Genomic DNA, 27,725 nt, shown 5'->3' with positions numbered 1-27,725 from the left:
GGCTTTTACTACATGCAGGCACTTTGTTGCAGTCTTCTTTGGCCTACATAAGGTATATGACACAGCTTAGCGCCATCACATTTCAGTTATCCTACACGAACGGGGCTTTTGCAGCCCCCTTGTGGTTTTTATCTATGAGTTTTTATCCCACTGGCTCTTCAGAGTTCGAGTAGGCACTTCACTCAGCACCCCTCAGATTCAGGAGAACAATATCCCACAGGGCCCTGTGCTAAGTGTCACACTCTTCCTCATAGCCAACAATGGGCTTGTAGTCTCTGTTGGGCCTGTGATTACCCCGGCATTGTATGTTGACAATTTTTGCATCTGGTGCAGCTCCCACTTGGTGCCGGCTCCAAGGTGCCATGCAATGTGCCTCTGCGTGGGCCATCTCCCGTAGCTTCCAGTTTTCTCTCTCCAAAATGCAGGTTATGCATTTTTGTCATCAACCCACAGTACACCCCAATCCATAATTTTATTTAGGTAATCAGCTCCTTGATGTTGTTGCACAGTCCCATTGCTTGGGGCTTATTTTTGATAAAAAGCTGACATAGCTGCCCCATATTCATCACCTGAAGACTACATACATGTGGAAGCTTAATGCTCTCTGCCTCCTGGCCTGCATATCTCAGCGTGCAGACTGTGCTTCTCTTCTCCATCTTTACTGTGCTTTGATCTTGTCCATTCTGGATTGTGGTAGTAAGGTTTATGGCTCAGCGGTTCCTTCCACTCTGAAAATACTTGACCCTGTTCACCAATGTGGGGTGCGTCTGGCTATTGGTGCCTTTCGCACTAGTCCTGTAGACAGTCTCCTCACATAAGTGGGGGTTCTCCCTCTACAAATACGACAGAGCCAACTCCTGGTTTCTTACACTATTGCCATTCGCCAATTCCCTGATCATCCCGAGTACCTTGTCCTGTTTGCAAACGAGGGATGTCTCCCTCCCGATAACTGCCCACAGATGAGTACCTAGACCACCGATTAGGACTGACCTATTACAGGGTCCTAAGGTCTCTGTCACCCCTGTGGTTTTCTGGCATCTTGTACACATTCCGTCTTTGAAGAATTCCAAGGTGCCACCATCTTCTACACTGATGGTTCTAAGATGATAGATAAGGTGGGATATGCTTTCACCCCCCCCCCCCCCCCCCCCCATGAACCATGGACCTTGCCGTTGGTGGGGAGGCTTGCGTGCCTCAGCAATAAAGATAGCCGTACTGTAGGTGCAACCACAACGGAGGGGTATCTGCTGAGAGGCCAGACAAACGTGTGGTTCCTGAAGAGGAGCAGCAGCCTTTTCAATAGTTGCAGGGGCAAGAGTCTGGATGATTGACTGATCTGGCCTTGTAACACTAACCAAAACGGCCTTGCTGTGCTGGTACTGCGAACGGCTGAAAGCAAGGGGAAACTACGGCCGTAATTTTTCCCGAGGGCATGCAGCTTTACTGTATGGTTAGATGATGATGGCGTTCTCTTGAGTAAAATATTCCGGAGGTAAAATAGTCCCACATTCGGATCTCCGGGCGGGGACTACTCAAGAGGATGTCATTATCAGGAGAAAGAAAACTGGCGTTCTACGGATCGGAGTGTGGAATGTCAGATCCCTTAATCAGGCAGGTAGGTTAGAAAATTTAAAAAGGGAAATGGATAGGTTAAAGTTAGATATAGTGGGAATTAGTTAAGTTTGGTGGCAGGAGGAACAAGATTTCTGGTCAGGTGACTGTTGTTGTTGTTGTTGTTGTTGTGGTCTTCAGTCCTGAGACTGGTTTGATGCAGCTCTCCATGCTACTCTATCCTGTGCAAGCTTATTCATCTCCCAGTACCTACTGCAACCTACATCCTTCTGAATCTGCTTAGTGTATTCATCTCTTGGTCTCCCTCTACGATTTTTACCCTCCACACTGCCCTCCAGTGCTAAATTTGTGATACCTTGATGCCTCAAAACATGTCCTACCAACCGATCCCTTCTTCTAGTCGAGTTGTGCCACAAACTTCTCTTCTCCCCAATCCTATTCAATACCTCCTCATTAGTTACGTGATCTACCCACCTTATCTTCAGCATTCTTCTGTAGCACCACATTTCGAACGCTTCTATTCTCTTCTTGTCCAAACTGGTTATTGTCCATGTTTCACTTCCATACATGGCTACACTCTATACAAATACTTTCAGAAACGACTTCCTGACGCTTAAATCAATACTCGATGTTAACAAATTTCTCTTCTTCAGAAACGATTTCCTTGCCATTGCCAGTCTACATTTTATATCCTCTAACTTCTACCATCATCAGTTATTTTACTCCCTAAATAGCAAAACTCCTTTACTACTTTAAGTATCTCATTTCCTAATCTAATACCCTCAGCATCACCCGATTTAATTTGACTACATTCCATTATCCTCGTTTTGCTTTTGTTGATGTTCATCTTATATCCTCCTTTCAAGACACTGTCCATTCCGTTCAACTGCTCTTCCAAGTCCTTTGCTGTCTCTGACAGAATTCCAATATCATCGGTGAACCTCAAAGTTTTTACTTCTTCTCCATGAATTTGAATACCTACTCCGAATTTTTCTTCTGTTTCCTTTACTGCTTGCTCAATATACAGATTGAATAACATCAGGGAGAGGCTACAACCCTGTCTCACTCCTTTCCCAACCACTGTTTCCCTTTCATGCCCCTCGACTCTTATAACTGCCATCTGGTTTCTGTACAAATTGTAAATAGCCTTTCGCTCCCTGTATTTTACCCCTGCCACCTTCAGAATTTGAAAGAGAGTATTCCAGTTAACGTTGTCAAAAGCTTTCTCTAAGTCTACAAATGCTAGAAACGTAGGTTTGCCTTTTCTTAATCTTTCTTCTAAGATAAGTCGTAAGGTTAGTATTGCCTCACGTGTTCCAACATTTCTACGGAATCCAAACTGATCTTCCTCGAGGTCCGCTTCTACCAGTTTTTCCATTCGTCTGTAAAGAATTCGCGTTAGTATTTTGCAGCTGTGACTTATTAAACTGATAGTTCGGTAATTTTCACATCTGTCAACACCTCCTTTATTTGGGATTGGAATTATTATATTCTTCTTGAAGTCTGTGGGTATTTCGCCTGTCTCATACATCTTGCTCACCAGATGGTAGAGTTTTGTCATGACTGGCTCTCCCAAGGCCATCAGTAGTTCTAATGGAATGTTGTCTACTCCCGGGGCCTTGTTTCGACTCAGGTCTTTCAGTGCTCTGTCAAACTCTTCACGCAGTATCTTATCTCCCATTTCATCTTCATCTACATCCTCTTCCATTTCCATAATATTGTCCTCAAGTACATCACCCTTGTATAAACCCTCTATATACTCCTTCCACCTTTCTGCCTTCGCTTCTTTGCTTAGAACTGGGTTGCCATCTTAGCTCTTGATATTCATACAAGTGGTTCTCTTCTCTCCAAAGGTCTCTTTAATTTTCCTGTAGGCAGTATCTATCTTACCCCTAGTGAGACAAGCCTGTACATCCTTACATTTGTCCTCTAGCCATCCCTGCTTAGCCATTTTGCACTTCCTGTCTATCTTATTTTTGAGACGTTTGTATTCCTTTTTGCCTGCTTCATTTACTGCATTTTTATATTTTCTCCTTTCATCAATTAAATTCAATATTTCTTCTGTTACCCAAGGATTTCTATTAGCCCTCGTCTTTTTACCTACTTGATCCTCTGCTGCCTTCACTACATCATCCCTCAGAGCTACCCATTCTTCTTCTACTGTATTTCTTTCCCCCATTCCTGTCAATTGTTCCCTTATGCTCTCCCTGAAACTCTGTACAACCTCTGGTTCTTTCAGTTTATCCAGGTCCCATCTCCTTAAATTCCCACCTTTTTGCAGTTTCTTCAGTTTCAATCTGCAGTTCATAACCAATAGGTTGTGGTCAGAATCCACATCTGCCCCTGGAAATGTCTTGCAATTTAAAACCTGGTTCCTAAATCTCTGTCTTACCATTATATAATCTATCTGATACCTTTTAGTATCTCCAGGATTCTTCCAGGTATACAACCTTCTTTTATGATTCTTGAACCAAGTGTTAGCTATGATTAAGTTATGCTCTGTGCAAAATTCTACCAGGCGGCTTCCTCTTTCATTTCTTCCCCTCCAATCCATATTCACCTACTATGTTTCCTTCTCTCCCTTTTCCTACTGACGACTTCCAGTCACCCATCACTATTAAATTTTCATCTCCCTTCACTGCCTGAATAATTTCTTTTATCTCGTCATACATTTCATCAATTTCTTCATCATCTGCAGAGTTAGTTGTCATATAAACTTGTACTACTGTAGTAGGCATGGGCTTTGTGTCTGTCTTGACCACAATAATGCGTCCACTATGCTGTTTGTAGTAGCTAACCCGCACTCCTTTTTTTTTATTCAGGTGACTACAGGGTTATAAACACAAAATCAAATAGGGGTAATGCAGGAGTAGGTATAATAATGAATAGGAATGCGGGTAAGCTACTACAAACAGCATAGTGAACGCATTATTGTGGCCAAGATAGATACGAAGCCCACACCTACTACAGTAGTACAAGTTTATATGCCAACTAGCTCTGCAGATGACGAAGAAATTGAAGAAATGTATGATGAAATAAAAGTAATTATTCAGATAGTGAAGGGCGACAAAAATTTAATAGTGATGGGTGACTGGAATTCGGTAGTAGGAAAACGGAGAGAAGGAAACGTAGTAGGTGAATATGGATTGGGGCTAAGAAATGAAAGAGGAAGCCGCCTGGTAGAATTTTGCACAGAGCACAACTTAATCATAGTTAACACTTGGTTCAAGAATCATAAAAGAAGGCTGTATACATGGAAGAAGCCTGGAGATACTAAAAGGTATCAGATAGATTATATAATGGTAAGACAGAGATTTAGGAACCAGGTTTTAAATTTTAAGACATTTCCAGGGGCAGATGTGGACTCTGACCACAATCTATTGGTTATGACCTGTAGATTAAAACTGCAGAAACTGCAAAAAGGTGGGAATTTAAGGAGATGGGACCTGGATAAACTGACTAAACCAGAGGTTGTACAGAGTTTCAGGGAGAGCATAAGGGAACAATTGACAGGAATGGGGGAAAGAAATACAGTAGAAGAAGAATGTGTAGCTTTGAGGGATGAAGTAGTGAAGGCAGCAGAGGATCAAGTAGGTAAAAAGATGAGGGCTAGTAGAAATCCTTGGGTAACAGAAGATATATTGAATTTAATTGATGAAAGGAGAAAATATAAAAATGCAGTAAATGAAGCAGGCAAAAAGGAATACAAACGTCTCAAAAATAAGATAGAAAGGAAGTGCAAAATGGCTAAGCAGGGATGGCTAGAGGACAAATGTAAGGATGTAGAGGCTTATGTCACTAGGGGTAAGATAGATACTGCCTACAGGAAAATTAAAGGGACCTTTGGAGATAAGAGAACCACTTGCATGAACATAAAGAGCTCAGATGGAAACCCAGTTCTAAGCAAAGAAGGGAGAGCAGAAAGGTGGAAGGAGTATATAGAAGGTCTACACAAGGACGATATACTTGAGGACAATGTTATGGAAATAGAAGAGAATGTAGATGAAGATGAAATGGGAGATATGATACTGCGTGAAGAGTTTGACAGAGCACTGAAAGACCTGAGTTGAAACAAGGCCCCTGGAGTAGACAACATTCCATTGGAACTACTAACGGCCTTGGGAGAGCCAGTCCTGACAAAGCTCTACCATCTTGTGAGCAAGATGTATGAAACAGGTGAAATACCCTCAGATTTCAAGAAGAATATAATAATTCCAATCCCAAAGAAAGCAGGTGTTGACAGATGTGAAAATTACCGAACTATCAGTTTAATAAGTCACAGCTGCAAAATACTAACGCAAATTATTTACAGATGAATGGAAAAACTAGTGGAAGCCGAGCTCAGGGAAGATCAGTTTGGATTCCGTAGAAATGTTGGAACACGTGAGGCAATACTGACCCTACGACTCATCTTAGAAGCTAGATTAAGGAAAGGCAAACCTACGTTTCTAGCATTTGTAGACTTAGAGAAAGCTTTTGACAATGTTGACTGGAATACTCTCTTTCAAATTCTGAAGGTGGCAGGGGTAAAACACAGGGAGTGAAAGGCTATTTACAATTTGTACAGAAATCAGATGGCAGTTATTAGAATCAAGTGGCATGAAAGCGAAGCAGTGGTTGGGAAAGGAGTGACACAGGGTTGTAGCCTCACCCAAATGTTATCCAATCTGTATATTGAGCAAGCAGTGAAGGAAACAAAAGAAAAATTCGGAGTAGGTATTAATATCCATGGAGAAGAAATAAAAACTTTGAGGTTCGCTGATGACATTGTAATTCTGTCAGAGACAGCAAAGGACTTGGAAGAGCAATTGAACGGAATGGATAGTGTCTTGAAAGGACGATATAAGATGAACATAAACAAAAGCAAAACGAGGATAACGGAATGTAGTTGAATTAAGGTGGGTGATGCTGAGGGAATTAGATTAGGAAACGAGACACTTAAAGTAGTAAAGGAGTTTTGCTATTTGGGGAGCAAAATAACTGATGATGGTAGAAGTAGAGATGATATAAAATGTAGACTGGCAATGGCAAGGAAAGCGTTTCTGAAGAAGAGAAATTTGTTAACATTGAGTATAGATTTAAGTGTCAGGAAGTCATTTCTGAAAGTATTTGTATGGAGTGTAGCCATGTATGGAAGTGAAACGTGGACAATAAATAGTTTGGACAAGAAGAGAATAGAAGCTTTCGAAATGTGGTGCTACAGAAGAATGCTGAAGATTAGATGGGCAGATCACATAACTAATGAGGAAGTATTGAATAGGATTGGGGAGAAGAGAAGTTTGTGGCACAACTAAACTAGAAGAAGGGATCGGTTGGTAGGACATGTTCTGAGGCATCAAGGGATCACCAATTTAGTATTGGAGGGCAGCATGGAGGGTAAAAATCGTAGAGGGAGACCAAGAGATGAATACACTAAGCAGATTCAAAAGGATGTTGGTTGCGGTAGGTACTGGGAGATGCAGGAGCTTGCACAGGATAGAGTAGCATGGAGAGCTGCATCAAACCAGTCTCAGGACTGAAGACAACAACAACAACAACAATATGCTGTCACATCTCATGATGACCTTAGAACACCATCTATTGCTGGGATCATGTAGTGTGTCCACAGCAGAGCTACTAGCCATCAACAGGACCCTCCATTTTGTTGCTCAGGCCTCCCTCCACAGTGTTTTAATATGTACAGACTCAGTGAGCAGCGTGCAGGCTATCAACTGATGCTACTCTCGTTACCCTTTGGTCTCTGCTATCCTTGATCTCTCTGCCCTTAGCCATGCTGCCTGCTCAGTTGTCGCTCTCTGGGTCCCAAGTCGTGGGCATCCCAGGGAGTGAACTGGCTGACTTCTGGCTAGGGAAGCAGATACTTAACCCCATTTCCTTTCGTGATTCCACCTGTGAATATGTGAATCTATCTCAAATCTCTCTTTGTCTAAAAGTGGAATGACATCTGGTGCACTACTAATCTCACTAATAAACTATGCACAGTCAAGGAGCTCTTCCTTCCACTCCTCTGGGTCCACTGTTTTATGCCGTCTATGTGTTAGTCATACCAGGCTCACTCATTGTTTCCACTTGTGTAACGAACTACTCCCACAGTGTGTTTGTAGAGCCAGACTGATGGTATCCCATATGTTGGGGGAATTTCCCCTTTTGGCCCTTCATACTAAGTATAGTCTTCCAGATTCCTGAAATTTAATATTAGCAGACAATTCACAGATGGCTGAACTGGTCCTCAGTTTCTTCTGTGAAAGAGCCGTTTATTTTCAGATGTAAGGTTTTGCTTTACTCTTGGAGCCAGGGCAGGGGTTGTGGTTGGGGCCTCTCTTCATGTTTTATCCGTCTGGGACCCATGATCACTCCCTCTTGCAAAGACCACTCTTTTATCCCTCTGTTTTCCCAGTTTTTAGATTTGGGCTAAGCTTTTATACCTTCTCCTGTGTGTGTGTTTTAACTTCATTGTTTTTGTAGTTTGACTCCTCTGACTGGATCCATCCAGTTTTAGCGGACCCTCTTTCTTCCATGTGTAACTTTGGCATTGTGGGACTAATAACCTCACAGTTTAGTCCCATAACTCTCCCCTCAATTAATCAATCAGTCAGATGCTATTGTTAATCTGCTAAATTTTCAATGTCAAACATGATACAAACTCAATGTACCATTTCTCTGTGCTAGATGGGATGACTGCCATTGTGTAGATACTGATGTGAATGAGGGGTTATGCTAAACACCGTGTTTCATCTACATCTATACTCTGCAAACCACCAGGAGGTTCATGGTACATTGCACCAGTTATTAGAATTTCTTCCTGTACCATTCACATATGGAGCATGGGAAGAATGATTCTTTGAAAGCCTCTGTGCAAGCATTAATTATTCTAATCTTATCCTCAAAATCCATGTGTGAGCAATATGTAGGGGGTTTGTAGTATATCCGTAGAGTAATAATTTAAAGCTGGTTCTTGAAACTTTGTTAATAGACTTTCTCAGGATAATTTACATCTGTCTTCAAGAGTCTGCCAATTCAGTTCCTTCAATATCTTAGTGACACTGTCCCACAAATTAAACAAACCTGTGACCATTCATGCTGCCCTTCTCTGTATATCTTTATTAACCTTTGTTAGTCTTATCTGGAATGGGTCCCACACACTTGAGCAATATTCTAGGATGGGTCGCACAAGTGATTTGTAAGCAAGCTCCTTTTTGGAGCGATTGCACTTCGCTGCGCGGGGTAGCCGCGCCGTCTAGTGTGCCTTGTCACGGCCCGCGCGGCTCCCCCGTCAAAGGTTTGAGTCCTCCCTCAGGCGTGTGTGTGTGTGTGTGTGTGTGTGTGTGTGTGTGTGTGTGTGTGTGTGTGTGTGTGTTGTCCTTAGCGTAAGTTATTTTAAGTTAAATTAAGTAGTGCGTAAGATTTGGGACTGATGACCTCAGCAGTTCGGTCCCATGAGATCTTACCACAAATTTCCAAATTTTATTGCACTTCCCCAGTATTCTATCAATAAACTGAAGTCAACAACCTGCTTTACCCCTAACTGAATCTGTGTGATGATTCCAATTTCATATCCCTGCAAAGTGTTGCATCCAGGTATTTGTATGAGCTGGTCGATGCCAACAGTAACTCATTGATATTATAGTCATAGGATACAATGTTTTATTGTTTTGTGAAGAGCACAATTTTACATTTCTTAACATTTAGAGCAAGTTGCCAATTTCTGCACCATGTTGGAATCCTATCAAGATCTGACTGAATATTTATGCAGCTTGTCTCAGATAGTACTTCTTCATAGATAACTGCATTATCAGAAAAATCCTGGTTTTACTATTAATATTGTCTATGAGGTCATTAATATGCAACATGAACAGCAAGGATCCCAACACACTACTGTGGGGCACACATGAAGTTACTTCTACATCTGACAATGACTCTCCATCCAAGATAGTATGCTGTGTCCTCCCTACCAGAAAGTCCTTAATCCAATCACAAATTTTACTTCATACCCTGTATGATCGTACATTTGACAACAGGTGTAGGTGCAGCACTGAGTCAAATGCTTTTCAGAGATCAAGAAACACTGCATCTACCTGGTTGCCTTGATCCAAAACTTTCAGTATGTCATGTGAGAAAAATGCGAGTTGGGTTTCACCTGATCGATGTTTTCAAAATCCTTGCTGGTTGGCATTGAGGAGGTCATTCTTTTAAAGATACTACGTTATGTTTTTCCTTTGTAAAGGAACATTTGACAGTGGAGCTAAGCATTTCAGCATTTGTTTTGCTACGCTCAATTTCAGTTCCTGTCTCATCTGTTTGGGATTGGACACTAACTTTGGTGCCATTAACAGCCTGTTTGTCTGCTTTACTCCTAACCAACACATCCGGAAACAGCAGTTTGCCTTCCATTCCCACTTCTATTCTGAAAGCTCTGTTGAGGTGTATTGAAGTTAGATGTGGTGGGAAATCTAGTTTCTTTCCCATGGGAACAAGTCCTAAACATGTTATATAACAAAAGAAGCAAACTGATTTCCTTGTGGCTGAAAACAGGGATTTGTCTTTGAATCTGCTTGCAGATAATTGTTAAACTCATCAACAGAATTGTGCCTTTACTGAGAGCAGTGTGTTGAAACCGATTTTGTACGTGCATTGCGATGACACTCTTCTTTAACAATATGAAAAACCATTTAAAATGTTGAAATTTTTAAAAATGCCAAATCAGTTGCACTTCTTGTTTTTAGCTATTCCATTGCTAGTGTAGTACAGTTAATGTATGTCTGCAAAGGAATATCAGGCAATAGTAAAATATATTTTACTCGTCTGATTCTTGTGGCTTGCTGGAAATGATCCAGATTTGATTATTTTGATAAAACTATGTACTTCAATTTCATCCATCAATTATTTTATTTTCTTCATTGTGTATTTTGTATTTTTTGTTTCCACATTAATAAGATTATAACTGTGTGACACATGAGTTTCTCTTGCTGTAGACAATGTTTAAATAACTTACGGGAATGGAGCATTGAAAATGGTAGGGTGTGCTTCTGTCGAAATAATGGTGGTTGTCAATGACGTCATTTGGCTGCATTCCCTTAAGTTATTTGAACAAAATTTTAATGTTCAACATGACAAATCAGCTAACTACTATGCAAATTAGACTCCATACTACTACTAGAATAGAGGAAGACTTTCTCCAAAACATGTTGGCTCCAGAAGACCAAAGATAAAAGAACTTGCAACACAGTGATGTTTCAAAGTGTCAAAATATCTAGAGAAATTTACATTTATTTCTTTTCAAATTAGTACTCAAAGTAGAATATAAAAATAACAGTAACAGTAATACTTAATTATTCCCAACATTTCTCCAGAATTTTGAAAACAACTTTTTAGCATATTTGGGTTTTTACTGAGAATAATTTGATTTCCTTCTCATCCCACCTGGTAAGTTCCCTGACCCAGGATCCTGGCCAACTTTTCTGACCTCTACCCCTTTTCATAGATCTCACCAGTCCTTTTCCTTCACCCCTCTCCCTTCTCCTTCAACCCTTCTGCCACAACAAGGACCCTTTAGCTCTGAAAGTTTGCAGATTTTAATATCTTCATGTGTGTCTTCTGTCACCACTTGGTGAGTAAATCTTTTATCACTCCAATTACATTATACCACAATGGCTCGATATTGTCCTACAAAATATGTTTGCTAGTTTGAACTGAGGGAGGTATGTCAACTCAAGTACAGGGTGATTCAAAAAGAATACCACAACTTTAAAAATGTGTATTTAATGAAAGAAACATAATATAACCTTCTGTTATACATCATTACAAAGAGTATTTAAAAAGATTTTTTTTCACTCAAAAACAAGTTCAGAGATGTTCAATATGGCCCCCTCCAGACACTCGAGCAATATCAACCCGATACTCCAACTTGTTCCACACTCTCTGTAGCATATTAGGCGTAACAGTTTGGATAGCTGCTGTTATTTCTCGTTTCAAATCATCAATGGTGGCTGGGAGAGGTGGCCGAAACACCATATCCTTAACATACCCCCATAAGAAAAAATCGCAGGGGGTAAGATCAGGGCTTCTTGGAGGCCAGTGATGAAGTGCTCTGTCACGGGCTGCCTGGCGGCCGATCCATCGCCTCTGGTAGTTGACGTTCAGGTAGTTACGGACAGATAAGTGCCAATGTGGTGGCGCTCCATCCTGCTGAAATATGAATTGTTGTGCTTCTTGTTCGAGCTGAGGGAACAGCCAATTCTCTAACATCTCCAGATACTGTAGTCTAGTTACAGTAGCACCTTCGAAGAAAAAGGGACCAAAAACTTTATTGGCTGAAATGGCACAGAAAACATTCACCTTAGGCGAGTCACGTTCATACTGAGTTGTTTCCCGCGGACTCTCAGTGCCCCGTATACAGACATTGTGACGGTTGACTTTCCCGTTAGTGTGGAAAGTTGCTTCATCACTCAACACAATCTTTGAAACGAAAGATTCATCTGTTCCCATTTGAGCAAGGATAAAATCACAGAAATCGATTCTTTTAATCTTATCAGCTGCAGACAGTGCTTGAACCAATTTCAGACGATAAGGTTTCATAACTAACCTTTTTCGTAGGACTCTCCATACAGTTGATTGTGGAATTTGCAGCTCTCTGCTAGCTCTGCGAGTCGATTTTCCTGGGCTGTGAACAAATGCTTGCTGGATGCGTGCTACATTTTCATCACTCGTTCTCGGCCGTCCAGAACTTTTCCCTTTGCACAAACACCCATTCTCTGTAAACTGTTTATACCAACATTTTTTAACACCATACTTCGTTCGAAATGCACGCTGAACAACTGTCGTCGATTCACTTCTGCCGTACTCAATAACACAAAAAGCTTTCTGTTGAGTGGTCGCCATCTTAGCATCAACTGACGCTGACGCCTAGTCAATAGGGCCTCAAGCGAACAAATGTACAACTAAATGAAACTTTATAGCTCCCTTAATTCGCCGACAGATAGTGCTTAGCTCTGCCTTTTGTCGTTGCAGAGTTTTAAATTCCTAAAGTTGTGGTATTCTTTTTGAATCACCCTGTATATCTTCACTAAGTCAGTGCTTTTGGTAAAGCATAAGGCAGAAACATCACTCAGGTGATATAATGTTGTTTCTATGTCATTGAGTTTGACAGCAATTAAACATTCTGATGGCGCAACTCAGTTACGTACAGGATATATATTATTTCTTGCTTGGCCACTTACCTCATTTTTTGTACTGGTGTCTCTGTTATTCAGTGTGGTAAATATTCTAGCTTGACAATTAGTAATATTCCGGAATTGGAATCTCCTGTCAATTGATAGTTAATTTCCTAATTGTTAGCACTCTTACAGTGCTATGCTTACATCAGCGTATTCTGTTCTGTTCTGTTCTATTCTGTAGCGCCTACACATTTTTCTTTGGTTTCCCCAGTCTAGATTTTTTTAGAATTTTCTGTTCCACCCTTTTTCGGTCATCACAGGACTACCCATGACTAGTCAGTGATATAATCAATATTTCCTGACAGACTGCAAAATGCAGTAGTGACATCCATTTATAAAACTGGAGAAAAGGAAATTACTTCTAATTATGGAATTTTTACAAGAAGTCTTAAAAATGATAAATTAGCTTACAGTGGGGTGCTGACTGCCTTTTAAATAATCCACCATGCAAAATGCATCTCCAGTTTGTCTTTCATCAAGAATCCTTTACAAAGGAGAATGAAATCCTGCCAGAGCTGACAAAGACTGTTGTACTGAATGACGATTTGGAAGTGCAGCCAGATACCATTCACTACCCCTCAATATATTTCACATTGGTTCCTACCAACATTTAGGTGAGCCATCAAAGACTGACGAGTTGCCTATGTAACACAATGTACAATTTATCAGCACACTGTATGCATTTCACTCATCCATAGAGACTTTAATTACAAGACTGACCACACTGCCAGCAGGCAGCACTTTCTCTGGTGGAATGTAAAACTCAGTTGTCTGGTGGGTTTCAGCTTTCCATGGCCCTCAGTGTAGTCTCTCATCTTCACTGAGAGCAGAACGTGGAAATGATGAGATTCCATGTGATACTCAGTTGACAGGTGCTGTCCTGATTAATAAGGACATCCTGTATACCATGGAAACAGAAAAAAAAGTTGTATGCCATTCTTGGATGTCTTGGTTAGATACAAGAAAGAGTGCTCTGTGGGGCACTGAGTTTATTGTAAGCCCTCTCTCACAGACTTACATTTACAGTCTTCAAATTGTCAACAATCATCACAAACCGAGAGTGTGCTAGACACCTGTGCATAGGAAACACACTTTTCTATTCTGAGAGTTTAAGGAGCTCACCCATTTGAGCAGTCTTCATGGAATTGATATTCTGCCCGTCAGATCAACAGGGCATTATCAGTAAAGGTTGTAGTGTCACATTCATTCAAGTCCGGCAGGATCACCAGTAAAATCTCAAGTTAAAGCTGTTTTGCATCCACTATTTCAGATTTCTGTCCTTCCTGGATCAGTAAAGGATGATTTGATATAGTAGGAGGCTAGTGTATATAAAATTCCTTCTCAGTGTTGTAAGGCTTGCATAGGTCAGACCATAAGCAGCACGTAAGAATGTTAGACGCAACATCAGTGCTGCACTCACATCTTGCAACTTACGAAGTCTGCCTCTGCTGAACATTGTGTATCCACTGGGCCTACAGTAGAATATGATAAAACAACAAGTTTAGGTACCGCTAATTCATTTTTAGGTTCTATTAGTTAACAGTCCAAGGAGATCTGCTTGGCAGAACAGGTCATTAAATGGTACAGAGGCTGTCAGTGGGGTAATGCATTATTTCCACAACTCATTCTGAGTGAAGATGACAGAGCACACTGAGGAGGTGGCAGCCCACTGGACAGCTGAGTATCACATTTCCACTATTGTAGGTGCTGCCTACTACAAGTATGGTCAGGCATAAAATTACAGTCTTGATGCATATGTGAAGCACGTTAAGTGTGCTAATATATTGTGGGGTATGGACAGACAATGTCAGTCTTTGATGGCTCTACTGAATAGGTCTGTCAAGTACCCAGAAAAAATATTGTGCATGATGGTAATGGACAACTAGCTGAACTCGCAATGAGTATTCAGTACAGTTAAATTTCAAGATTCCCAAAAAGTATCCTGTAATTGTTAAGACTCTTCTGGCCAGTTACATTGCCTGGGGGCAACTCTTGTGGGTTCTGTAGACAACATCTGTTTGATAATCTGTTTTGGCAGCTCCAGCCACTCATGGTAGCTAAACATCAGGTTATCAATCAAACAACAATGGACTGGTGAAACTGTGGCACGATGCGCTCCAGACAGTGGCTAAAACTATCCTGCTGGTGTACTCTGAGACCTTGTCAGGGACTTAGATTGAATAGACCATGAAATTCTGCATGGGAAAAATAATGTGACTGCATTGAAGGCACCTCTCTTTTGTGGAAGGAGTCTTACCCTCATAATTGAAATTAAAGCATCACATTGATAGCGGCACTATAGGAATATAAGGAAACTTATACTGTGCTGCCTGTTGTGATAATGAATGGATTCCTGCTTCAATATTTGCTGTAATGTCTTACATGGTGACTGTTCTAACTCAAGAACACTGTAATTTATTGCTCAAACAGCACACACACACGGAAAACAATGTACAATAGAGTTAGCAATACCCATGTGGCTGGTGGAGGCTTTTGCTCCAGCCTATATATTAATTAGTTCCAACAGGGGGTGCAGCCAGGAGGCTGTACATACAGCTGCTGTCATATTAGCAGAACTGGTGGCTTCCTCTAGTGGCCGAATCAAGCACAAACTTCATGCATAAACTATGAAGCGATGAACACACAAAGTTGGTAGTTACAGTACTCTGTTTCCTTGGTGAAGAACTGAGCACTGTGCTCACATCTATTTCTTCTGTGGTCAACATAGGTCGTTGAGGAATGCGCCGCACTACACGAGTGTGATGTGTGCAGTGCCCGCCCGCTGTGAGAGGCTGTATGGTAGGATAGGCAGCACCGTGCAACATCCCACTTCCACATCAAAGTCTAATGTCAGGGAAGAAGGTCACAGCAAAGATGGCGAAACATGTGGTGCCAGCTGTGATGGAGATGGCAGCGGGAGAGGTGTCGGCTGCAATAGCACAGGAGCTGGTATCCCACTGTGACCCCCGACAGTTGAAGGGGGCACCCACAGCAGAGAAGACATTTGTGGAAACATCAGCAGTGGCAGCAGAGGAGATGAGGGAACTGACCATGAAGTAGGAGACGGCCGGGCAGATGGAGGATCCAGGAGCGGCAGAAGTGCACCCGGTGCCCAGCCATCCGTGCGAGGTCATAGCTGGTTGATGTGTCGTAACACCCTCTACTTTCAGTGACACATCCAAAATGTATTTTTTCATCTGAGTCTTAAATGTTTGTCGTAGTCATTATGCTGCCCTGTTTGATTGAGAGCAGAAAGGAGGAGCTGTGACACAGCGAACACCACTTTTCTACAAAATCCCAGAGATATGGACTGGGATCTGTTGTCGGTAACTAATGTGTACAGAAGACTTTTCATTGCAAAAATTTGTGACAAAGCAGAAATTGTTACTGCCGCAGAAGTAGGAAGACAATGCATCACATATGGAAAAATAGAATAAGCACCAATTACAATAATCCAGTAGAAATTCAAGAAAAGATCCAAAAAATGTACATGAATTCATTGCCAAGGCTGTTGTGGATCTGGCCACGGTGACAAAGAAGCTTGGGGAGTCACCTGATGGGTGGCACACTGTGGGCAGGCTACAACAACTTGCACCATCGCCTGGCCAAAAAATATGTCTGTGCACTAACGCTTCTGTGCATGACACCCCCCAATGATTCACATGTAATGAATGTGGAACCTCAAGCGGACACAACTACAACCCAAGGAGTGGTGTCTTCTGTAGCTAATAGCAACATTCCATCCCAAACTGAAATATGATTTCGTAATGAAAAATAATTTTTCAAAGGATCAGGAGCATGGCCCAGAGGTTTGTCCAGTCAGCCATGTTGCACAAAAGAAACAACTTTACTTAAAACAGGATCCGCAGCTACTGGGGCTGCAATTTTAGTGGTAGTAATAGGAAAATGATCAACAACACTTTATGCTTCCATTTCTAAATGGATACAAAGTAGTTTCGCTTTATCAAACTCTGGAACTGGACCAATCGGCAAATGTGACAAGGCGGGAGGGCAGGAACCCTCTGGTCTGAGAATTCACCAATGTTACTGCTGCACCCATGTCCACCAGCATTCTCAATGACTTGTTAAACACACGTACTTCATTGTGTAACCTGCTTTGAGACAGTCACTGCCGACACACTGTTCACAGCCATGTTTGTTTCATCCTCATTCAGGTTTGTAAAAGAGTTACATTCAGCAGCAATGTATCCTTTCTTATAGCAACTATTACATGTTGCTCAGGGCTTGGGACACATGGTCCGTTCTTGTTGAATGAAGCAGTATGGACATCAAGGCTGCAGTGCACAAGGCTGTCGCCATTGTGATGTGGACTTTTGTTGTCACGAACACCGATTACCTCTACAATACTGAGACATCTGCTGGACTGTTGCATTAGTGACTACGTTCCCTTGTGAACTGACTGAAGGCTGGGAGGGGTGAGAGGAATTGATTTTTGAAACTTTGGGCCAGGCTTCTGACTACCTGCAGCCCATGAAACTTCAAATGAATGAGCTATGTTCAATACTTCTGAAAGCATAGGATTTTCACGCTGTAGAGCCCACTCTCAAACTTCCCTGTCAGGAGCAAATCATATGATTGCATCACAAACCGTTTGATTGGCATAGGTTCCTTATGAACATTTGTCACGAAACTACGACAACAGCTAATTCCATGTAGTTCTGCTGCCCATGCCCTGTATGATAGTTTTGGTCTCTTTTGTCAGTGGTAAAACTCCCCATGAGTAGCCATAACATAAGTATATTTACAGTGATAGGTAGAAGCTAACTCGCACCACTGATTGAAAGAAAGACTTGTAGGTTCTTGTAAAGCATTTTTCATAAGTGTCCCAGTCCTTTTCTGCATTACCGTTTGGTGGGAACGGTGGTGGGTATGTTGTTGGTGGGGCTACAGGTTGTGCCACTGTAGTTGTTAAACTGGAAATAGCAACTTTCAGCACCTGCTGTGGGTCAAGAAGAGATTTAAGCCTGCCTCCAAGGAAATTAAACTCAAGGGACTAATGAATACCATTCTCATCAACTGTTCTAACCCATGAACAATGTAATTTATTACTTGAACAGTACACACACATGGAAGGTGAGGTAAAATTCTATTAGCAATACACAAGTAGCCGGTGGAGCCTTGCGCTCTGGCATGTATATTCATTAGTTCCAACAGGGGCACAGCCAGCAGGCTGCGCATACAACTGCTGTCGTATTAGTAAGCTAGATGGCCTGTAGTGGCTGAATCGAGCACAAACTTCATGCGTGAACTATGAAGTGGCACACACACAAAATTGGTAGTTACAGCAATGACTTATAGTGGTTTTGCAGCCTTAAAAATTAATGGGATTGATACAGGCAGTCCTCTTTGTCCACCTGTGCCATTCAGTTCATGGGGCTCTCGAGCAATAAGCACTTCAGGTAGCCAATAAAAGACCAGCTAATGTAACTGGCACTGCTATGTGGATGCTGCTATTATAATATAGACCCATAGTGAAGAGGAGTTGGATGTCTTCCTGGTACATCTCTACAGCATCAACAAGAAAATTCAATTTGTGACTGAGAAAAAGAGCATTGGGCAACTTATCATCATTCATTCAATCTCACACAAAGTTCTGGCAATCCCGGCATGGAGAGCCTTCGGGAATATAGCTTATGTTAACAGGCAGAAGCAAATACTGCTGGGTGCTTCTGTAAAGTACAACAACAACAAATTATGTCTATTGCTGATCTACTGATGCTGATAATGAATGTAATGACTTTATATATATGAATATAATAGAGGGAAACATTCCACGTGGGAAAAATATATCTAAAAACAAAGATGATGTGACTTACCAAACGAAAGTGCTGGCAGGTTGATAGACACACAAACACAAACATGCACACAAATTTTGTGTGTACGTTTGTGTTTGTTTGTGTGTCTATCAATCTGCCAGCGCTTTCGTTTGGTAAGTCACATCATCTTTGTGTGTATATATCTGTGTGTGTGTGTGTGTGTGTGTGTGTGTGTGTGTGTGTGTGTACACACATTAGGAGAGAAACAGCCATTTTAAAAAGACCGACTGCTCATCTCATCTACTCAGCTGCTGTTTTTTTCTATTACTTCAAACAAAGCATTGTAACTCTGCAGAGACCAGTATTAGTTGTGTATATACTGGCAAAATCAGGTTCTACTGGATACAAATATTAGAGTTAGTCAGATTTACTGTTAGGCATGTGTACTGTTATTAGTAATTATTCCCTGATCAAAGAAGTAGGTTGTTAACTTCTGTCACTTAATTATTTTTTGTGAGCCTATAAAAGTGTTATCAGGCCAGTGACACATTTAATCTCTCTTTATGTTCCATTGAGTACCTAAAATTCACAGCAAATACAATGGAATGTCATGTATTGTACAACAGTTCCCATATTTATCTTTCCCTTTTAAAAAGAGATAGCAAGTAATTTGCAGCTAACCAAGACAAAAGGTGCAAATGAATGACAACTTTTTTAATGGATTGTGGCTGTGTAATCAGTTATGGCAAACAATTATAACTATGCTCACGTAACAGAGTGATGAGCTTAACAAGAATGATAAAATTCATTTTTACTGTGTGTGTCTCTTTTGCCAATAAATTGCCATTAATATTGCCAATAGACATAAATCAGTGTTCATTATACATGTGTATTCATTACCAGGCACCCTCTTCACTTGGCCATGCCGTATTTTGTTCATGTATAACAACTGAAATGATTTAAATTGTGGATACTAAATATTTTCTTTTCATAAGTTCCCTTTTTCCAGGCTGGTAATGTAGTAACTGGAGAAATGGTTGAGGAATTGATACTCTCAGGTGCTGATGTTATAAAAGTTGGCATAGGTCCAGGATCAGTGTGCACAACACGTATAAAAACAGGTGTAGGCTATCCTCAACTGAGTGCTGTAATTGAATGTGCTGATGCTGCCCATGGCTTGCAAGGGCATATAATCTCTGTAAGTATTTTTTATTCACACAAGTTTTCTATTTAGAAAGCCCTGTTATACTTTAATAGCAGAGGAAAAATCTAGCTCTCTGAAGAGTTTATTTAGTTAATGTTCTAGTTATTGAAATTCATAATACATTTACTTACACATGTATAATAAGTAAAAAACTGCACCTTACAAAGTAAAATTTCACCTAACAATATACTGAAACATGTAGATATGTAAAATATACAATAAAAATACAACAGTTTGATTATTGAATTCAAATATTTTGGAAGGCAGCTCCTTCTTGTGGAAGTTTTTCTTCATAATGCACCATTAATCAGCAAGTGTTGTTTATTTATGAGAGCATGTTAAGCTTCATAATGAGGAGAAGAAGAGTTAGGCAGCAAGTGTTGGAATTTGATAGTAGCAGGACTCTGGCCTTTCGAGACTGTGGTTGATCATTTTGGTTGGGATCCCATGTCTGCATTGTGACCATGGAATTGATTGGTTCAGGAAGACTGTACTAAACTCCATACAGAATCCCAATGGCCATAAGTGACTATGCCAAAGATGCAGACATAGCGTCCACTCGGCTGTGCAGGATTGTACAGCCATGTCACAGACCCTAAGCCAGAAAATGGTCTTATTTTCATCAAGAATATCGACACACAGTGCAATAACAACTGGAGCATGGCAACCATTGTAGTCTCTTCCCTTGACAAGGCAGTAAAGTGAGTGACACTGACAGTGGTGTGTGCAATGGCACCCATCATGTTTTCAACCAGGTCCTGGTTCTTTATTCAGCACCATGTGGAGGCTCTGAGGAGACTGAACATTTCCACATTTCATTAATTGTCATCAGACAGGTCCAGCACCTGGGGTGGTGATTGGTGTACTGTGGGTTTGCATGGTTGGTAGTTGAGCTGTGGCAGGTCCTGAGAATGCACTGATCACACTGTTGGTACCTAAACTGATTACTTGGCATGAGGCCCAGGAGTATGTCTGACTTTCATGAAATATGGGAACTCCAGACAACAACGTCAATGCCAGGTAGCCTTTGGTGTTGAAGGGTGGCACCAATGGAGAGAGCCCTCTGTTGGAGTGAGTGGCTTCATGTCATGGTGGAAAATCACGTAACTCTTGTCAGATTGCACAACTTGCTTTAATGCAGAGAAATATGAGGGTCATTTCAAAAGTACTGCATACTAAGCATGCATGATCATTATGGTGGCATGATCGAGTTGAAATTCATATTTTAGGTATGATGGTTGTATATTTGTTTGCTCATTCACATACCTGTGTCATGAGTAATTCAGTTTTAAAATGTAAGCTGAAACTGAGTCAGGTTGGATTGCATGTAGTGATCAGTGTTCCTTCATCAAAATTTAATCTCTACTTGGAAGGAACCCAGCAGAAACTTAAAATGCTTTGAGAGTGGGAATAGTGTAGTGGATCATAGCACAGCATCATAGTGGTCTGCTCTTGTCCATGAATGCCAGGTAAGCAATGAGGACAAACCGAGAAGTGTAAGGCCATCATCTGCAAATTCACCCCTCACATTATTGTTTGTGACATTTTGAAAGAAGATTGATGAAAAACGTGTCAGGAAATGCCATATGAAGCCGGAATATCTGTAACTTCAGTCTACAGAGTCATAACTAAAAAGTTAAAGATGAGAAAAGTTGCTGCCAGATGGGTTCTGCATGATCTAAGTGAAGAACAGAAAGGATGTCACAGAAGAATTTCTTCAAGGTTATTGAACAGAAGGAGAACAGCTTCTGAAAAGGATTGTCGCACTTGATGAAACCTGAGTAAAAGATTTTGAGATGGGACTGAAGTCTCAGTTGTAATAATGGAAAAGTTCTGACCCTCCATGCCAGAAAAAATTCTGCTGCTAACACTCAAAGGTGAAACTGATGAAGATCTTTGCATGTGACATGAATGGAGTCACAGCTACAAATAGTGCCCCAAGGGATGTCTGTAACAGGTGCATACTACAAACTGTTCTGTGCAAAAATTTTTTGCATCCAAAAATTCGTCAAAGAAGGCCTAACAAGCTTGCAGATGGTGTCTGCATTCTGCACGATAATGCAAGATAGTGTATTGCCCTACCAGTGATAGGAACAATCAACAAATATTGATGGGAAATACTTCATGACCAACCACAGAGTCCTGATATGAGCCCACCAGAGTTCAATTTGTTTCCCAAATTGAAGGAACACCACCATGATAAATGGTTTGATACAACTGAAAAGCTTCCAGTGAGATGACCTGAGTAATTGACAGCTTAACAATGAAGGTGCCCTATTTGGAATATGTAAGTTGCTAAAATCTTGGGAAGCTGTTATAAGCAAGAATGGAGATAATATTGGAGGTGTGTAAAGGCATTTTGTAAAATAAATTATTTTATTCAATTATATCTTACAGTGTGCAGAACTTTTGAAATGACCCTCGTATAACCCCAGTGCATATCCCTCATTAGCTACAAATCAAGATGAAAACAGACATGTCAAACAATGAACAAGATATTTGCCTTAATTCTTGGAATGTATCAGGAGGCATGGTGAATCGTTCTTAAGGGGAGCCGGAATGATGAAAATGACAAAATTAACGTTTCTTGGTTTTTTTGTTATAAAATTATTTGTAGTTTTCTGAATAAAACAAATCAAGTTTCACCCTTCTAAGTGAATTCTAAGTGTTTTTTATCACTGCAAAGTTGACGCACCATGTAAACGGTTGTAGCGACTTGGTGTGTCACCTCTGACAGCGCTGCTCGCTGGCTGCAAGCAGGGTATCTTTGCGGAATTAGACAGTGTTTTGTTTCCAACGTTGTATGGCTTTATCTCTGTGACAAGTGACTGTTCATATCAGTAAACATAAATGCTATACCGTGTTTGTTGAGTTATGGAGTTTGCTTTGTGTTGTTTAGCTGTTAAATTTTGCGTCTTTGACGAATTTTGGTCGTACCTTTTTTACGTATTTGGTTTGTGGATATCAGTATACCCCGTTTCAGCAATCGAGTGTTTAAGAAAAGGCACAATGAGTGGAAGAAGAATTCTTTTGTTGTTTCGAAGGGAGATGCTGCTCAGACTGCTTCACCGACTACTCCAAATGAATGTGATAGAACTTCTTCCACCAAGAGACTTTGTGACAGCAAGGAAAAATTTGAAAAGTGTGAAAGTGACAGTAATGATGTGAATGAAATAATTAACATTTCCTTGCTCTCTAATATTTTGAAACATAACGTATTATGCCAAGTGTGCAAAGAAACAGGACTGGAATTGAAAATAACTTCACACATTGGTTTGGCGCGTAAAATGTCACTGAAGTGTAACAAATGTGCTGCCGAAGTTTTGTTTTCTAATTCTAACAGTATTCCTCATAGTGGTAATAGTGGAAAGAAGGTGTATGATATAAATGTTAGGCTAGTGTATGGCTTGTGTAGTATTGGCAAGGGCAGTGCTGCAGGGACAATGTTATGTGGAATTATGAACTTGCCAAAACCACCAACCAAGTTTGGATTTTATAATGAATTAGTAGGGTTTTCTGCTGAAGATATTGCTCAAGCAACAATGAAGAAAGCAGATGAAGAAGCTGTGACAGATAATGGGAATTGTAGAGATTTAACTGTTGCTTTAGATGGATCATGGCAACGTAGAGGTCATAAATCTCTAAATGGAGTTGTGAAAGCTACCAGTGGAGACAGTTGCAAAGTAATTGATCTTGCTATTCTCTCAAAACATTGTAGATGTAAGGGCAATACCAAGGACGAACATAGTGAAAGTTGTGAAGCAAATTTTCACGGCACGAATGGAGTGATGGAAGTAGAGGGAGTGAAAGCAATTTTTTCCAGATCACACCAATGGTATACTGTACGATACACTAACTATCTAGGATATGGTGATTCTAAGGGATATAAAGCTGTAGAGGAACTCAAACCTTATGCCAATGAAATTCACATGAAAAAACAGGAGTGCATTGGACGTGTGCAGAAATGCATGTGGGCTTGGTTGCACAAACTAAAGCAGACATTAGGATCCCAGAAGCTTAGTGATGGTAAGACCCTTGGAGGAAGAGAAAGATTGACAGATGAAGCAATTGATAGATTGCAGAGGTATTATGGGTGTGCAATTAGGCAAAATACAAGAAGCATTGAGCATATGAGGAGAGCAGTATGGGCATTATTTTTTCATACTGCATCAACAAATGAGCACCCACAACATGCACTGTGCCCCGCAGGTGCTGACTCATGGTGTAAGTACCAATCAGCAAAGGAATAAAACAGTTTGCCAAATGCTGTAATAGATGTAATTGAGCCCATATTCAGAGATTTATCACAGCCAAGTTTATTGGAAAAGTGTTTACATGGGAAAACATAAAATCCAAATGAAAGTGTAAATAATTTAATTTGGATTAGGATTCCCAAAAGAGTGTTTGTACAGATAAAAACATTGCATGTTGGAATGTGTGATGCAGTGGCAACATACACTGAAGGAAACATTATCAAATGTGATGTGCTGTAACATTTAGGTTTCCAACCAGGACACAATGCCATTTCCACAATGCACCTAATTGATGAAGACTGACTAAGAGGTGCAGGAAGAAGAGACAAAAGCCTACAATGTGCAGCAAAATGGAAGAAAAGACCAGTGAAAAGGAAACTAACACTGGAAAAGGAAGAGGGTGCTGATAATCCATCATATGGGGCAGGAATGTATTAAAAAACGTTGGAAGCCAATTCCCGTAGCTTAAAAATTTTCATCTTTGAGGAACATTTTCTCAAAAACTGCTAACAGTATATCAATGAAATTTATACACAATATTGTTTACTTCTTTTCCTTCATTTTTGTAACAAATTGTAAAAAAAATATTGTATGATTCATGAGTTATAGAAGGAAAACTGCAAAATTTTAAAGAAAAAATTAGCATCTGTTTTAAAAAAAATTGTGAAACAAAAACCAATAAATATTTCTTGACATGGCATTATAACTTTGTAGAGAAATATTCACTGAACATGTAGTCCAAATTTCAGAGCAATATGTTTAATGGTTTTATAAAAAATGTTCCTTCTATTTGCGAAAATTAACATGGAGGAGATGGATCATTCCGGCTCCCCTTAAATACCCAAACATTATTTTTTGTAGAGGAAATTGAAGACCAGTATGTCAAGGGCATGTCAAGAAACAAAATGCAAAATGGATCTGTGGTGATTAAAATGGGCTCCCCCAATGTTGTGGATGTTGTTAACTGTGACAAACTTGGTGACATCACTCTCACAATCCCCTCTCACAGGAACCAAAATATGATTAAGGGTGTAACCTTCCACAGATAAGGGACTACATGCAACTTTGGAAAGACCTAGTGTCAATTTTTCTCATCGTGTTCTGGCCTCAAGATGACAAGGTATATACGGAAGTTTTTATCTGGAATTTTGCAATTGACTTATTACTGGGAAAGTTAAGATTATGGTTTTCTGGTGTTATGTAAAATCTTATGTACAACCGAGCAAGGCGGCACAGTGGTTAGCACACTGGACTCTCATTTGGGAGGATGACAGTTTAATCCTGTGTTTGGCCATCCTGCTTTCGGTTTTCCGTGATTTCCCTAAATCACTTCAGGCAAATGCTGGGATGGTTCCTTTGAAAGGGCACAAGGACATGGCAGACTTCCTTCCCCACCTTCCGTAGTTCAATGAGACTGATGACCTCGCTTTCTGGTCTCCTCCCCCCAAACCAACCAACCCCAACCAACCATCCCCAACCAACTAACCACCCACCTTACATGAGGTGCTATAAGTGAATGAAGTTTGACCCCATGTCATCTATGTTTTATGAATAAAATGTTTTAGATTGCTAAATAAAATGTCTTTATTTATTATGATGATTCAGCATCTGGCATTATCAGATATCTGCCATTAAGATGAAAGAAACGTAAAGAATAAAAGGAATTTGTTATACATCATCAAGGTCCAAAAATTTAAAAAGTTAAAAAATGTTTTCACAGGTTCGCTCACCAAATAACCTGAAACTTTTGAAATGAGGTTTAGTATCAATACTAGAATTGATACCTCAATACCTAATCAGGGTATCAACTAAATACTGGTTTAAAAACTATACAGTTGTATGAGTTCTTGCTGGCAGGTGGTGCTGGTGTGGAGGATGTTGCCTTTAAATTTAATATTTTGTTGTTGTTGTTACTTTATTTTTTTCCTTCTGCTTATAATTATAAAAAGAGAAACATACTTTGAATCACAAATATGTACAGTCAAAATATGAACCACGATTAAAGTAAGTGTAAGTGGATACTAAAGACATTGTTTCAAATGGGGATATTTATTCCATGTAGAGATCACCTAAACTTGACAGAGATACTCATTGAATCTGTCAATACAGCACCCACACAAAACTAGTATTAAATACGTATAACATTAACAAAAAATTGCAGTTTTAAAAGACTACACTCCAAAAGAAGGAATTATCTGAATGGGACAGAAACCAGCAGATGTGATGTGCATGTATAGACAAATGTTTACACTTTCAGAAAAAGTGGATGATTTATTCAAGAGAGAGATAGCTTCAGCATTGAGCAAGGCAGTAAGGCATTGGTCCACCTATGGGCCTTATGCAAGCAGTCATTGATTGATCAAGTTGTTGGGTGTCTTCCTGAGACACACCATGCCAAATTCTGCACACTCAAAATCCCAAGCTGGCTGGAGGATCCTGCCCATAATGCTCCAAACATTCTCAATTGGGAAGAGATCAGGTGACCTTGCTGCCCAATTTAGAGTTTTCCAGACACTAAGACAAGCAGTAGAAACTCTTGCTGTGCACAGGTGGAAACTTACTAGTTAAAATGTTAGATGAGGATGGCTTGCCATGAAGGACAGCAAAACAGCTGTAGAATATCGTCGATGTATTGCTATGCTGTAAGGGTGCCATGGATGACAAATACAGGGCTCCTGCTATGAAAAAAATGGCATCCCAGACCACTCCTGGGTATTGAGCTGTATGGTGGGCGACTCAAGTTGGTATCCCATCACTGTCCAGGGCATCTCCAGACATGTCTTAAAGGTCATCGTGGCTCTATTCGAAGTAGACTCATCAGTGATGAGCCCCATTTCAATTTGAGCCCCATTGACCAATGAAGATGTCTGGCGATGCCCTGGATTGTAGTGGAATACCAACTCGTCAGTCATTCATCATGCAGCCTGATGACTAGAAGTGATGGTCAGGGTTGCCATTTCTTTTCGTAGCAGGACCCTTTTTGTTATCATCCATGGCTACCTTAAAGCACAGTGGTATGTTGACGATACTCTATGTGCCATTTTGTTGCCCTTCATGGCAAGCCATCATGGGTTTAAATTTCAGCAAGATAATGCCCCCTTGCACACAGTGAGATTATCTACTGCTTGTCTTAATGCTTGCAAAACCCTACCTTAGCCAGAAAGGTTGCCAGATCTTTCCCCAATTGAGAACATGTGGAGCATTATGGTTAGGGCCTTCCAACCATCCCAGGATTTTCATCATCTAATGTACACTCTATCAATCAATGCCAAGCTGAATAACTGCTTGCATGAGGGCCAGAGATGGACCATGTGTTACTGACTGGCTCAATTTGTGAAGTACCTTCTCTTGAAAAAATCAGCCAATTTTTTTAAAACTGTAATCATCCTCTTGTCTGTACATGTACATCACATGTACACATTTCTGTCCCATTAAGATAAGTCCCTCATGGTATGTTGTTTTCTTGTCTTAGAGCCTATTTGCTGTTACAGTTACACATGTATAATAAGTAAGAAACTGTGCCTTATGAAGTAAAACTTCACCCAACAATATACTGAAACATGTAGATTTGTAAAATATACACTAAAAATACAACGGTTTGATTATCAAATTCAAATATTTTGGATTCCCTACCTAGCCCAAGTATCAGTAGAGAGAACACAAACAATGGAAAATCCAGAATGGACTGTAACAATGTTATGAAAAG

The 27,725-nt window shown here is 40.4% G+C and overlaps 1 protein-coding gene across 2 annotated transcripts in view; it reads left to right on the top strand.

Moving 5' to 3' along the window:
- The window catches only part of LOC126416098 (GMP reductase 1-like), a 91,138-nt gene that overhangs the window by 19,051 nt on the left and 44,362 nt on the right, over window positions 1-27,725 (top strand). For both annotated transcript variants that reach the window (XM_050083597.1, XM_050083596.1), the window contains one exon: window positions 19,572-19,760. In XM_050083597.1, coding sequence (XP_049939554.1) covers window positions 19,572-19,760 — 189 coding nt within the window. The remainder of the gene's footprint in view (window positions 1-19,571; window positions 19,761-27,725) is intronic.

This window comes from Schistocerca serialis, chromosome 8, assembly GCF_023864345.2.
Source record: "Schistocerca serialis cubense isolate TAMUIC-IGC-003099 chromosome 8, iqSchSeri2.2, whole genome shotgun sequence".
NCBI lineage: Eukaryota > Metazoa > Arthropoda > Insecta > Orthoptera > Acrididae > Schistocerca > Schistocerca serialis.
This window is presented reverse-complemented; position numbering and strand designations above follow the sequence as displayed.